The sequence below is a fragment of the Gekko japonicus genome, unplaced genomic scaffold (assembly GCF_001447785.1).
Source record: "Gekko japonicus isolate JY-2015 unplaced genomic scaffold, Gekko_japonicus_V1.1 scaffold565, whole genome shotgun sequence".
NCBI lineage: Eukaryota > Metazoa > Chordata > Lepidosauria > Squamata > Gekkonidae > Gekko > Gekko japonicus.
Genome location: NW_015176468.1, coordinates 624,184 through 638,482, shown reverse-complemented (window position 1 = coordinate 638,482; position 14,299 = coordinate 624,184). Strand labels below are relative to the sequence as shown.

General features: G+C 49.2%; 1 protein-coding gene across 1 annotated transcript in view; it reads left to right on the top strand.

Annotated features, from left to right (window-relative positions):
* The window catches only part of NUP54 (nucleoporin 54kDa), a 38,726-nt gene that overhangs the window by 7,773 nt on the left and 16,654 nt on the right, over positions 1–14,299 (top strand). Inside the window, 5 exon segments of the mRNA XM_015427114.1 lie at positions 1,543–1,769; positions 4,568–4,755; positions 6,996–7,192; positions 10,285–10,339; positions 13,278–13,371. Coding sequence (XP_015282600.1) covers positions 1,543–1,769; positions 4,568–4,755; positions 6,996–7,192; positions 10,285–10,339; positions 13,278–13,371 — 761 coding nt within the window.

Here is a 14,299-nt window from a genome sequence, read left to right as displayed (position 1 = left end):
CTTGCACCTGGCTGGATGACCTTGGGCAAGCCGTAGTTCTGATAAGAGCTGTCCTTGAAAAAGAGCAGTTTCTGCCAGAGCTCTCTCAGCCCCAACTACCTCACAGGGTGTCTGTTGTGGGGAGGGAAAGGGAAAGGAGTTTGTCAGCTGCTCTGAGACTCCCTTGGGTAGTGAAGGGCGGGGTATAAATCCAATCTCTTCTTCTTTTACCTCACAGGGTGTCTGTTGTGGGGAGGGGAAGGGAAAGGAGTTTGTAAGCTGCTCTGAGACTCCTTTGGGTAGTGAAGGGTGGGGTATAAATCCAATCTCTTCTCTTCTTCTTCTAGAGTATCATGCTCTGATAGAACATGCAGATGCTCATATGGTACAATTGAAACCATACATATGATTATGGAGTGCCCTATACTCAACGAGTTGCGGGCTAATTTAGCCACCCCTTTACTTAAAGATGCGGAACTGCTAAAGGTGCGAGCCCAGGTGTCATGGCCTCTATCAGATACCAATGATGGTGTCACCCTCCCAGTTGCAAAATTCATAGGCGCAATAATCAAATATAAGAGAAATAATACTGAGTAAGGTCTTTTTTTTAAAAAAAAAATTGGTTCTAATTTCTGCTTAAGGTGATAGCCGTATGGAGAGAGAGAGAGAGAGAGAGAGAGAGAGAGAGAGAGAGAGAGAGAGAGATCCTCCTCCAAAATTTATTGTTTGATTTGCCCAAGGTCTTTTTGTGGGGAGGGGATGGGCCTGTACTTCCCAGACTGCCTAGTGCAAGGGTCCCCAATCTTTTTGAGCCTCCAGGCACCCCTCGAGTTCCGACACAGCGTGGTGGGCGCAGCCGCAATATGGCTGCCGCAAAATGGCTGTACAGGAGGGTGGAGGCAGAGCCACCAGATGGCCGCCGCAGCTTACCTTCAGGTACAAAGTGGAGACCCTTGTGCTGTGGGGGCAGCTGCTGCCAAAGCCGTCTTTTCAAGCATCTGCACAGCCAATCAGAAGCCTTGCTGGGCAAAAGCCCCACCTGGCCCTGCCCACTTTCTAAAAACACTTGACGGGCGCCAGGGAAGTGTTGGTGGGAGTTATGGCGCCCCTTGGGCACCACGTTGGGGACCCTTGGCCTAACCCTCACAACCCCCCTGTGAGGTAGGTGAGGCTGAGAGCGTGTGGCTTGCCCAAGGCCACCCAGCGGGCTTCCACGACAGCATGGGGATCCCAGCCTGGCTTTCCCAGGCCCTAGTCTGACAGTCTAACCAGTGTTCCCTCTAAGCTGAGTTAGCGTGAGCTATCTCACAGTTTTTTAGCCTCCTCTGGCTCACACATTTCTGTCTTAGCTCAGGAAGGATGGCTCCAGAGCAAACCAATCTATGCAGTAGCCGAGTCACTCGCTCACAACTTTAATGCCAGGAGATCACAAAGTAGAATTTTGGCTCACAAGACCCCGCAGCTTAGAGGGAGCATTGATTCTAACCGCTTCTCCGCACCAGCCCTCAGATGACGTCTGTGGCTTCCAGCCCAGTGACCCCCCTCTCTTCCCATCCGATACAGCCCTCAGCAGCCTCTTCAGCCAGCCTGCTCAAGCCCCCTCCCAGTCCAGCCAGCTGATCAACACCGCCAGCGCCTTGTCTGCCCCCACCCTCTTAGGAGATGAACGGGATGCCATTCTGGCCAAGTGGAACCAGCTGCAGGCGTTTTGGGGCACGGGCAAAGGCTACTTCAACAGCAACAGCGCCCCGGTGGAGTTCACGCAGGAAAACCCGTTCTGCAGATTTAAGGTACGGAAGGCCGGTTGTGGAATCTCCCCGCTGGCTTTCTTGGAAGCCGCGGCTCAGCTACCGAGCATCGAAATCCTTCTGGGCATGCGGAGGATGTGGTGACGGCCACCGGCTCGGAAGGCTTTAAAAGGGGAGTGGGCAAATTCATGGAGGACTGGGCTACCAGTGGCTACTTTCATGATCTACTCCCTCCAAGACCAGAGGCACGACGCCTCTTTAAGTCAGTTGCTGGGGAGTACCCATGGGAGAATGGTGCTGCAGTCCTTCTGTTCATAGGCTCTCTTGGTCTGCTCCAGTAGGGCTGTTCCTATGTTCTGAGGAAGTTAAGCTGCTCTGCTGTTTTGATTGGCATGCTGCAGGTTTGCCTTTGACAGCTCTTTGGTGTTGTATGAGAGCCAGTTTGGTGTAGTGGTTAAGTGTGCGGACTCTAATCTGGGGGAACCGGGTTTGATTCCCCACCCCTCCACTTGCACCTGCTGATGTGACCTTGGGTCAGTCACAAGCTCTGGCACAGCTGTCCTCGAAAAAGAGCAGTTTGTGTCAGAGTTCTCTCAGCCCCACCTACCTCAAAGGGTGAGGGAAAGGAGTTTGTAAGCCGCTCTGAGACTCCAAGTGAAGGGCGGGGTATAAATCCAATCTCTTCTTCTTCTTCTTCTTCTTGCATCAGTGCAATTTGCTTTAAAAGGAGGCCTGCCCAACCAGTTAAAAGAACATTAATGGACAGGCAGATAACCAGTCAGCTGATTGTATATCCGGCACACTCACAGATAAACCTTTCTGAGATAGGGAATGAGGGGTACACACACATGACGCCGCCTTATACTGTAGCAGACCCTTGGTCCATCAAGGTCGGCATGGTCCACTCAGACTGGCAGCTGCTCTCCAGAGTCTTAGCCAAAGGTCTTTCACATCACCTACTGCTTGGTCTTTTTTTTTTTTTTAATACTATTTTATTAGTTTTCAACATTAAAAAAACAGTAAAACCATAGAACTTTATATTAAACCTATATACATATTGGAACTCTGTCTGTCAAGGTCAGTGTTGTCTACACAAACTGGCAGCAGCTTTCCAGGATCTTGGGGTCAAAGTCACTGCTTGCTACCTTATCCTTTTAACTGGAGATGCCAGGGATTGAACCTGGGAACCTCTGCGTGCACTCTTATTACAACAGTCAGAGACCAGCAGTACAGTTTGATTGAGAAATGCAAAAGCCAGCGACCAGCAATACAGTTGGGTTGATAAAAAGAGACAAAATCAAGTCTTAAAAACATACAAAATCGTGCCAAATAACTACAAAGTCATGCCGCCAAAACGGATTTTCGGTGCTTGTAAACCTGAGCACATAATTTAGCCACCTGTCGAGTAGTCTGGTGGTTTCTATCTGACAGGAGATAATCAAGCTTGATTTTATTTGATCTCCCAGGAAATCTTTCTAACAGTGGGCTAACACTTTCCGATTGGACCTTTGTATAGTTAGGACAGTTTTGTTCTATGGAGTCAGTTTCACCCAGAGAGCAAGAACAGAGCCTTAAGGGGTAAGGGATTGCTTTGAACCTCCCTTCCAGTGATGAGACAGTCTCTCCCCACGTCGATAGGCACTCCCTTCCTTCACTCCTAGAACGAAGCTTCCTTTCGAGTTGCTGGATGTGGCGTGCTTGCTATTTGGGGAGACTGTTTCTCCTTTAACCCACCCTCTGCGTATATAAACTTGGTAGTTTTCTGCTGCCACCAGGAATTAAAAATTCCAATTCTCTCTCTCTTGGTAGTATGACCCCGGGTCTGGGCACTTCGGAGGACTATGTGGCCCTGAGGAAGGACTGTACTGACTTCTGGGATACGTTTAAACAAAAATTGATTTATTGAATAAAGAACAAAAAAGGGATTCTGGTTATCTTTAACTCTTTGGGGGGAAAGGAACTTGTAAATGTAACTGGCAAGGTGTCACACACAGTCTCTCAGACACCAAAATTCCACGCTGACAGGCTGCTCTCTCTCGTATATGTAGCCACACTGGCTAAGCTCTTTCTCTTAGGCCCACAAGACAAAACATTTGTCTAACCACACAGTTTAGACACGACTTGTTTCGAACCCAGGGCGACCTGGGTTCAAATTCCTACTTCAACCACGGCAGCTTGGCTGGGTGACCTTGGGCCCATCGTAAACTCACAGCCTGGCCTACCTCACAGGTTTGTTGGTGTAAGAGAATGGAAGGGGGGGGAGTGATGTTCTAAGCCGCTTTGAATCCCAGCTGTGGGGAGAAAAGCGGGTTATAATGCAAATGCATCGCAGACTTCTCTTTGTTTCACTTGCCCTTTGTTTCCCAGATGCAAACACAAGGGCTGATTTCTCACTAGAGCTGCCTCGCAGCACAGCGCCGTTTGCCCCGACACAAACATGTCAATTTCACATCCGAAGCTCCGGGGCTGCATTTTGACTCGGGGCTTCGCCCGATTTCCTCCGCAGTTTCGTGATCCTGGTTTTTGAGAATCATGAAACTGCGGAGCCTCAGGTGTGAAATTGACATGTTTGTGTTGGGGCAAACGGCCCTGTGCTGCCGAGGCAGCTCTAGTGAGAAATCGCCCTCGGTCACTTGCCAATCACAGCACACTCATCTCCCCCTATCGCCCTCCTTGTATTACTGCAGTCAAACGCAACATTTAAAGACACACACACACACCAAAACATGGGATCATCACACTGGATCTGGAGGAAGGGAGCAGAGCAGGTGGGAACTGCCCTGCCCTCGACGGAGCCGTCTCTTCCCAGGCTGGCGCTCATTTCCTTTGGTTTGTTACAGGCCGTGGGCTACTGCTGCATGCCCAGCAACAAGGACGAGGACGGCCTGGTCGCCCTGGTCTTCAACAAAAAGGAGGCAGAGATCCGGAGCCAGCAGCAGCAGCTCGTGGAGTCGTTGCACAAGATCCTGGGCTCCAACCAGACACTGAGTGTCAACGTCGAAGGTGTAAAGACAATGCCCGACGACCAGTATGTAACCGGCCTGTGTGGGGCGGCTCTTCATCCCTTTCAGGCTGTAAGCTCCCCGACTCCCTTGGCTCACTTCCCAGGACGAAGCCAAGCCAAAGTTTATTTTAACTGTGGTTGGCTTGGGAAACCTGGGTTTGGCTCTCAGGAGACCTCTCGAACCCCAGTTGGCCTCGACGAATGCCGATGTTGTCACCTGTATTGATTTAGTTAGTTCATTTGTACCCTAGCTTTCTCCCCACTGGGGAACCAAAGCCCCTGAGAGCCAGTTTGGTGTAGGGGTTGGAGCGTGGGTGAACTGGGTTTGATTCCCCACTCCTCCACATGCAGCCAGCTGGGTGACCTTGGGCCAACCACAGTTCTCTCGGAGCTGTTCTCTCAAGAGCAGTCCTTGAAAGAGCTCTCTCAGCCCCACCTACCTCACAGGGTGTCTCTTGTGGGGAAGGGAAGGGAAGGAGATATGTAATCTGTGCACGAGAACAAACCCTGTTTGTGCCCCAAACCACCAAATCCCTGCTTGTTGTGAGGTTGGAATTCAGCCTTATCGACTTGTCTCCTGACGGGATATCTGATGCAATGACTTGTCTTCCAGCCGATTCCATCTATGCAGAGCAGGGGTCCCCAACATGGTGCCCAAGTGAATTTAGAAAGTGGGCGGGGCCAGTTGAGGCTTTTGTCCAGCAAGCCCTGTGATTGGCCATTGGAGATTAGATTGGCTGTGCAGATTATTAAAAATGTTGCTTTGGCAACAGCTGCTGTCACAGAACACAAGATCTTCACCATGTGACTGAAAGTAATCTGAAGCATCCATTTTGTGGCTGGCCAGCCATATTGTGGCTGCGCCCACCACGCTGTGTCAGAATTCCAAAGATATATAAACAGGGGACACGGCTATGAATACTTAACTTAAACAAGGATACACCGTGCAAAAATACGTAATAAATAAATAGACTCATATAATTAGAAGAGAAGAGGAAGAGATTGGATTTATACCCTGCCCTTCACTACCCAAAGGCGTCTCAGAGCGGCTTACAAACTCCTTTCCCTTCCCCTCCCCACCACAGACACCCTGTGAGGTAAAAGAAGAAGAAGAAGAGATTGGATTTATACCCCGCCCTTCACTACCCAAAGGAGTCTCAGAGCGTCTTGCAAACTCCTTTCCCTTCCCCTCCCCACAACAGACATCCTGTGAGGTAGGTGGGGCTGAGAGAGCTCTGACAGAAACTGCTCTTTTTCAAGAACACCTCTGTCAGAACTATGGCTTGCCCAAGGTCATCCAGCCAGGTGCAAGTGGAGGAGTGGGGAATCAAACCCGATTCTCCCAAATTAGAGTCCACGCACTTAACCACTACACCAAATCTATAAAGGTTATAGGTGTGCTTTATCACAAATATAATAGTAAGTATATATAAGATATAATACATATACAACTACACTGAAATCAAAAGTCAAAATTCAGTCTCAAAGATGTCCATTCCAAACGCATGAAAAATCTGACGTAGGAAAACTTTCCAAAGAATTATCCTGCTGTGTAACAATGTTCACTTCCCCCCGACTTCATTAAGGTGTTACAAGCTTCATCACCCTAATGAAGTCGGGAGGAAACGGACTTTCTTTTCACAGCAGGATAATCCTTTGGAACGTTTTCCTATGTCTTTGAGACTGAATTTTGACTTTTGATTTCAGTGTAGTTGTATATGTATTATATCTTATTTATACGTACTGTTATATTTGGGATAAAGCACACTTATTTATAATTATATAAGTTTACTTATTTATAACATATTTTTGCACGGTGTAACCTTGTTTAAGTTAAGAACTCCAACGGTGCCTGCGTGCTCCAAAAGGCTGGGGAACCCCGATGCAGAGTAAAAGGGGGGGTGGGCACTGAATGGTTGGCTTACCGTGCGCCCATGGGGTGACCCACCAGCGTCTTGAACCTGCACTTCTTTCTAAGCCTGGTTTTCCGTGGTTGGGTTTCAGGTGGCGTTTGAACAAGAGAGTCTGGGAGTGGAGGCCCACCCCCCTTTAAATATTTCAAGCCGGGCACGTGCCTTTTAAATGAAAAACCTGTTGTCCTCTTGAGACGATGGACTCCTCTCACCCACCCCCTCCTCCCTAGTAATTGTAAGCCGCTCTGAGACCCTCTGTGAAAAAGAGGATTCGAGCGGGATATAAAGTTGAAGGTTAAATAAATAAATAAACTATTATCCAACGTTAAGTTCTCTCTGTTGCTCTTTCAGGACCGAGGTGGTCATCTATGTGGTTGAGCGGTCACCAAACGGGACCTCGAGGCGAGTCCCGGCCACCACCCTGTACGCTCACTTCGAACAAACAAACATCAAGACCCAGTTTCAGCAGCTTGGCGTGACCCTCACCCTGGCCAGGACCGAACTCTCCCCGGCCCAGGTCAAGCAAGTGCTGCAGAATCCTCCTGCAGGTATTGCGCGCTACAGCTCAGCCCGTCGGCTGCTGATAAGCAGAGGCCCGTTGGAATAGACATGTAACATTCCCTGAAGATAGTTCCAGGTGGGGGTCCGTGGGGAAGGGCCATGGCTCAGTGGTAGAGCCTCTGCTTGAAAGAAGAAGAAGAGATTGGATTTATACCCTGCCCTTCACTTGGAGTCTCAGAGCAGCTTACAAACTGCTCTTTTTCAAGGACAGCTGTGCCAGGGCTTGTGACTGACCCAAGGTCACATCAGCAGGTGCAAGTGGAGGAGTGGGGAATCAAACCCGGTTCTCCCAGATTAGAGTCCTCCGCACACTTAACCACTACACCAAACGCAGAAGGTCCCAGGTTCAATCCCCAGCACTTCCAGTTGAAAGGACCGGGCAGCAGGTGATGTGGAAGACCTCTGCCTGAGACCCTCAAGAGCTATGGAGGGAGCTGTGGCTCAGTGGAAGAGGCTCTGCTTGGCATGCAGAAGGTTCCAGGTTTCAATCCCTGGCATCTTCAGTTAAAAAGGACCACGCTGTAGGTGATGTGAAAGACCTATGCCTGAGACGCTGGAGAACTATGGAGGGGGGGCTGTGGCTCAGTGGTAGAGCACCATGCTTGGCATGCAGAAGGTCCCAGGTGCAATCCCCGGCATCTCCCGTTAAAAAGACTGAACTGTAGGAGGTGTGAAAGATCTCAGCCTGAGACCCTGGAGAGCAATGGAGGTGGCTGTGGCTCAGTGGTAGAGGCTCTGCTTAGCATGCAGAAAGTCCCAGGTTCAATCCCCGGCATCTCCCGTTAAAAGGCTTAGGTGATGGGAAAGACCTCTGCCTGAGACTTTGTAGAGCGGCTGCCAGTCTGAGTAGGCAATACTGACCTTGATAGACCGACGGTCTGATTCAGCCTAAGGCAGCTTCATGTGTTCATGTGATGGTCTGCAGCAGAAGAGCTTGACCTGGGTTGGAGCACCTTATAAAGACCAACAAGATTCCCAGGCGATAGGCTTTCGAGAGTCAAAGCTCCCTTTGTCAGATAGAAGCTTGTTAGTCTTTAAGGTGCTACTGGAACCTAATCTAGCTCTTGTACTGTAGACCAGCAGGGCTGCCCCCCTGATCTTAGGGGCAGAAAATTAGTCTTTATAGGGAGATATGAAGAAGCATTTCTTGAGAGCCAGTTTGGTGTCGTGGTTAAGAGCGCGGACTCTAAACTGGGAGCACCGGGTTTGATTCCCCACTCCTCCACTTGCAACTGCTAATGTGGCCTTGGGTCATTCACAAGTTCTCTCGGAGCTGTTCTCTCGAGCAGTTTGAGAGAGAGCTCTCTCAGCCCCACCTACCTCACAGGGTGTCTGCTGTGGGGAAGGGAAAGGAATTTGTAAACTGCTCCTTCGGGTAGTGAAGGGCGGGTTATATATCCATTTTCTTCTTCTCCTCCTCCTTGTCCTCCTTGTCCTCCTCCTTCTTCTCCTTCTCCTCTTCTTCCTCTTCTCCTTCTTCTTCTTCTCTTTCTTCCTCTTCTCGTCCTCGTCCTCCTCCTCCTCGTCCTCCTCGTCCTCCTCCTCCTCGTCCTCCTCGTCCTCCTCCTCCTCGTCCTCCTCGTCCTCCTCCTCCTCGTCCTCCTCGTCCTCCTCCTCCTCGTCCTCCTCGTCCTCCTCCTCCTCGTCCTCCTCGTCCTCCTCCTCCTCGTCCTCCTCGTCCTCCTCCTCCTCGTCCTCCTCGTCCTCCTCCTCCTCGTCCTCCTCCTCCTCCTCCTCTTCTTCTTCTTCTTCTTCCTCTTCCTCTTCCTCTTCCCTGCTCTAACCAAGCTGACTACAATATCTGTTGTACCTTTGCATCCCGACTTCCTTCTTTGCGAAATCCCTCCTGCCTTCTGGTATATCTAAAGGCTCTGGGATCTTCATTCCCACTTATATCTGATCAAGGGGAATTTTGACACTTGAGAGCTTATCCCCCGGAAATCTTGTTTTATTTTTTATTTTTGTTTTATTTTTCAAATTTCTACCCCACCCTCCCAGCCAGAGGGCAGGGTCTTTAAAGTGCTCACGGACTCCAGTCTTGCTCTTAAATGTTCACTGATATTAGTTGTAGATTTTCTGGGCTGTATGGCCATGGTCTTGGCATTGTAGGACCTGATGTTTCGCCAGCAGCTGTGACTGACGTCCTCAGAGGTATAACATAGAAAGACGTAGTACTCTCTGTGTCAAGGTGAGAAGAAAAATGGTAGGCAGGGAATTTATATCTACTCAGGAAGGTGGGTTAGGGCTGAGTCATTATCTTGTAGGGTTTCCCAGGCTGTGACATGCTAATGGAGGAGCTTTCCTGAGGAGGTTCTTTTGCATATGGATTGGCTGTTGAAATTCTAATCTTATTTGTGATGCTATTGTAATATGTAGAGCATTTTGTGTTTTTCAGGACAGGAAACCATGCCCTATATATTTTTAAACTCTCTTCTTTCCTGTTGAAATTGTGTTTATGCTTATGAATTTCAGTGACTTCCCTGTGTAATCTGAAATGGTAATTGGATGTGTTGTCCAGCCTTTCAGTGTCTTGGTATAAGATACTGTGTCCTGTTTGAGTTAGGCTGTGTTCAGCCATTGCTGATTTTTCAGGTTGGCCCAGTCTGCAGTGTCTTTCAGGTTCTTTTATTCTTGACTGAATGCTACACTGTGTGGTCCTGATGTAAACCTGTCCACAACTGCGTATCGTTCCTGGTATTGTTCGGCTTCAAAGCCAATTCCTCCTGGCTACTGACTGCCGTTTTTGAAACCAGGGGAGAAGCAGGCAAAAACCCTTCCACCAACACTTGACACAGCCTGTGCTGAGAGCACCTTTTCCCAAGAACCTTTTTAAAATGATAGGTTAACCGTTTTGTTACGTTTTAATTAACGCCTGTTAGTTTTAAACTGATGCGAGCGGATTTCCTGTCTGTAAAAGCGAGGTCAACGTAACAGCATCGGTGTTGGAGGTGCTGTTTATTGTGGAAACTTTGTTAATTACAGCGTGCATTCGCACATCCAGGTGGAGGAGAGCAGGAAAATCTTGCTTAAGTTACGGCGATCTTCCTTTGTTGACGTAACTCATTTCTGGCCCTTGCAGGTGTCGATCCTATCATCTGGGAACAGGCCAAAGTGGATAATCCAGATCCTGAGAAGTAAGTGGTTTGCAGAGTGGTGCTGGTGAAGCCTTCAGCTGGGTCACTTCTTCAAGGGAGCACACCACACCGCCTGAGCAGGGAGGGCAAGATCAGAGCGGCCGTTCTTAGAACCACAAAATCACAGAGTTGGAAGGGACCAGACAGGCCCTCTAGTCCAACCCCCTGCTCAGTGCAGGATCAGCCTAGAACAGAGGTGTCGGACTCATTTGTTACGAGGGCCGGATCTGACATAAATGTCACTTTTTCGGGCCGGGCCATGTGTGCCATAAAACATAATGCCAGGTACCAGAGATATAAGGAGTTGCGGTGGCTCAAATGGTTAAGACGCTGAACTGCAGGCTGTCGAAGGTCGGTAGTTCAGCAGTTCGAGACCCGAGTGTACCGCATGACGGAGTGAGCTCCCGTCTCTAGGTCCAGCTCCTGCCAACCGAGCAGTTCGAAAGCAAGAAATTGCAAGTAGATAAATAGGTACCACTACGGTGGGAAGGTAACAGCGTTCCGTGCGCCTTGGTGTTTAGTCATGCCGGCCACATGACCACGGAAACGTCTTCGGACAGTGCTGGCTCTTTGGCTTTGAAACGGAGATGGGCACCGCAACCCTAGAGTCGGATTCGATTGGCTTTCGAGCAAGGGAACCTTTACCTTTACTTACCAGAGATATAAACTGTATAAAGGACAGCTCCGAGTTGGTAAGCTCCGAGTTGTTGTATCCTCACCGCAAGGCCCCCTGGGCTGGGAGGGGGGTGCAAAGGAAAACCCATACGGGTGGACCGGAGAGCCGGCAGTGCAGCACTTGGGCAGACATTTCTGTGCTGCTTGACTGTTGCAGATGAGGTTGTTCTGCCATGCTGAAGCCGCAGTCAGAGTGGCTCCACCCACTCCCCCACGAGCAGTCTCCTGTCCCCTCCCTTGCACCAGCTGCTCGCGGGCCGCATAAGAGCCCCGGGCGGGCTGGTTCCAGCCCCCGGGCCTTATGTTTGACAACCCTGGCCTAGAGCATCCCCGACAAGCGTGTGTCCAGCCGCTGCTGAAAGACTAGGCAGCCGATCCCACCACTGCACAGCTCTGACTGTGACAAAGGGTTCCTAAGATCCAGCCGGTGCCTCCCCGCCCTTAATTTAAACCCGCGATGGGGAGTCCTCTCCTCTGCTGCCAACAGGAACAGCTCCCTGCCCTCCTCTAAGGGGCAGCTCTTTAAATACTTCCAGAGAGCGATCCTGTCCGTCTGTCCCCCCCCCCCTCTGGCCTCCTCTTCTCCGGACTGAACATTCCCAAGAGGTCCCTCAGCCTTTCCTCGTAGGGCTCCTTGGTCTCTTGTAAGCTTCTGCTAACGAAGTCTGGATACCGGGCAGATGACAAAGTGAGCCACAGGGCTGCATCAGGGTCTAGTATTAAAAGTTTCGACTTCTAAATGTTGTTGGGAAGTGCCGTTGAGTCACAGCCGACGTACGGCAAGCCTGGAGGGTTTTCAAGGCAGGAGAGGTCCAGAGGGGGGTTTGCCGCTGCTTGCTCCTGTCTTGCAATCCTAAGGGGCCCTGATGGTCTCCCATCCAAGGGACAAGCCCTGCTTCGCTTCCGAGATCTGACGGGATCTGGCCGGCCAGGGCCATCCAAGTCAGGTGGCCGCCTAAGTAGAAGAAGAGGAAGAGAGTGGATTCGTTCCCCGCCCTTCACTCCGAGTCCCAGAGCGGCTCTCTGTCTCCTTTCCCTTCCCCTCCCCACAACGGACACCCTGTGAGGTAGACGGGGCCGAGAGAGCTCTGCCGGGAACTGGTCTTGAGAGAACAGCTCCGAGAGAACTTACGACTGACCCAAGGTCACCCAGCTGGCTGCATGTGAAGGAGTGGGGAATCAAAGCCGGTCCTCCCAGATTAAAGTCCGCGCTTCTAACCGCTACGCCAAACTGGTAGTCCCCTGAAAGCTAATTCAAAAGATTAGAAAGGGCATGCAAGACAGTGCCATTTCAGAATGCTCGGGAAGGATCGTATGTTCACATGTAACCCCCTTGGTGAGATCTCTGTGCGAAGGAGTGGAGGAGTTGGGCCAAAGCCCTTCGGACTGGGCAAAGCCTCCGTCCCTTTTTATAAAGAGAAGAGGAGGCTCTCTTCTGATTCGCTCTCTGGGCCATCCTGTTCTTTCCTTTTTTTTTTTAAAGTACCCGTTAGGTACACTTTTATTATTTTCCATATTTTACACATACATACAACATATCACAAACAACCACTTACAAACATAAAACATACAATGAGATCAGTATACTTTCTTATAACTCTATTACCATATTAAAAAGTTTCTTTAGGTTTGTTTAAGTTTCTCTGTACTCTTATCTTTTTACCATAGTTTCTATTTAACTAAAAGAGATTAATCCTACCAAAAATTTCATCACTTTGAATTATGCATTTATATTGTACCAGTCATACAGTTTTTTCCACGTCTTTTGAAATATTGGGTCTGTTGTCCCTCTCATCAACGATGACAGTTTATCATTTTCCGCCGTCTCCAACAGTTTATTCACATACTCTTGCTTCTTTGGTGCTTCCATTTGTTTCCAATATTTTGCATATAGTATTCTTGCTGCCGTAGATAGATGTACTATCAAATATCTATCGCCTTTATCAAAGTCCTTTGGAAATATGTTTAGTAATATTTCAGGCAAGAATGGTATTTTAGTTCTCAATATCTCTTGCATCATCTCGTGGCCCCATCTCCAGTATCTCTTTGCTACATCACATAGCCACCACATATGATAAAATGTACCTGTCTTATTTTTACATTTCCCATCCTGTTCTTTCCTGTCGAGCTGTTGTCTGTTCGGTTTTATGAAGGACCACGTGTTCTTTTAGCGGCCAGGAGCTTGTGAATGCTTGTGTTTTCAAAACAAAAACGGTAAGGCGCCGCCCAATTTTTAACCAACTTGGCACTCTTATTTCTGCAGGCTGATTCCTGTGCCGATGGTCGGCTTCAAAGAGCTCCTGAGAAGGCTGAAGGTCCAAGACCAGATGACGAAACAGCATCAGACCAGATTAGACGTGAGCATCAACGTCTTCGTGCCCCTCTTTTGACCGTTCTCGGTTCTGGCCACAGTCCCACGAGGCTTGGAACCTTTTCTTTGACAAACCCTGAGTCCTAAGGGCTGGGAACTGACATTTTATTTATTTATTTTTATTTATTTTATTTTTGAGATTTCTATGCCGCCCTACCCAATGGCTCAGAGCGTCTAACAACAAGTTTAAAAATTAAGTGCAATAAAACACTATTACACATATAGTAAAATCTGGTGCTACATAAGAACATAAGAACATAAGAGACGCCAATGTTGGATCAGGCCAAAGGCCCATCCAGTCCAACACTCTGTGTCACACAGTGGCCAGAAATACCAGTGCCATCAGGAGGTCCAGCAGTGGGGCCAGGACATTAGAAGCCCTCCCACTGTTGACCCCCCCCAAGCACCAAGAAGACAGAGCATCACTTGCCCCAGAGCCCCTAGCTATACCTTGTGGCTAATAGCCACTGATGGACCTCTGCTCCATATGCTTATCTAATTCCCTTTTGAAGCCATCCATGCTTGTAGCACCCACCACTTCCTGTGGCAGTGAATTCCAAGTGTTAATCACTCTTTGGGTGAAGAAGGACGTCCTTCACCAAGAAGACAGAGCATCCCTTGCCCCGGAGTCCCTATCTGTACCTTGTGGCTAATAGCCACTGATGGACCTCTGCTCCATATGCTTATCTAATTCCCTTTTGAAGCCGTCCATGCTTGTAGCACCCACCACTTCCTGTGGCAGTGAATTCCATGTGTTAATCACTCTTTGGGTGAAGAAGTACTTCCTTTTATCCGTTCTAACCCGACCGCTCTGCAGTTTCATGGAGTGCCCACGAGTTCTTGTATTGTGAGAAAGGGAGAAAAGTACCTCTTTCTTTACCTGCTCTTTCCCATGCATAATCTTATAAACCTCG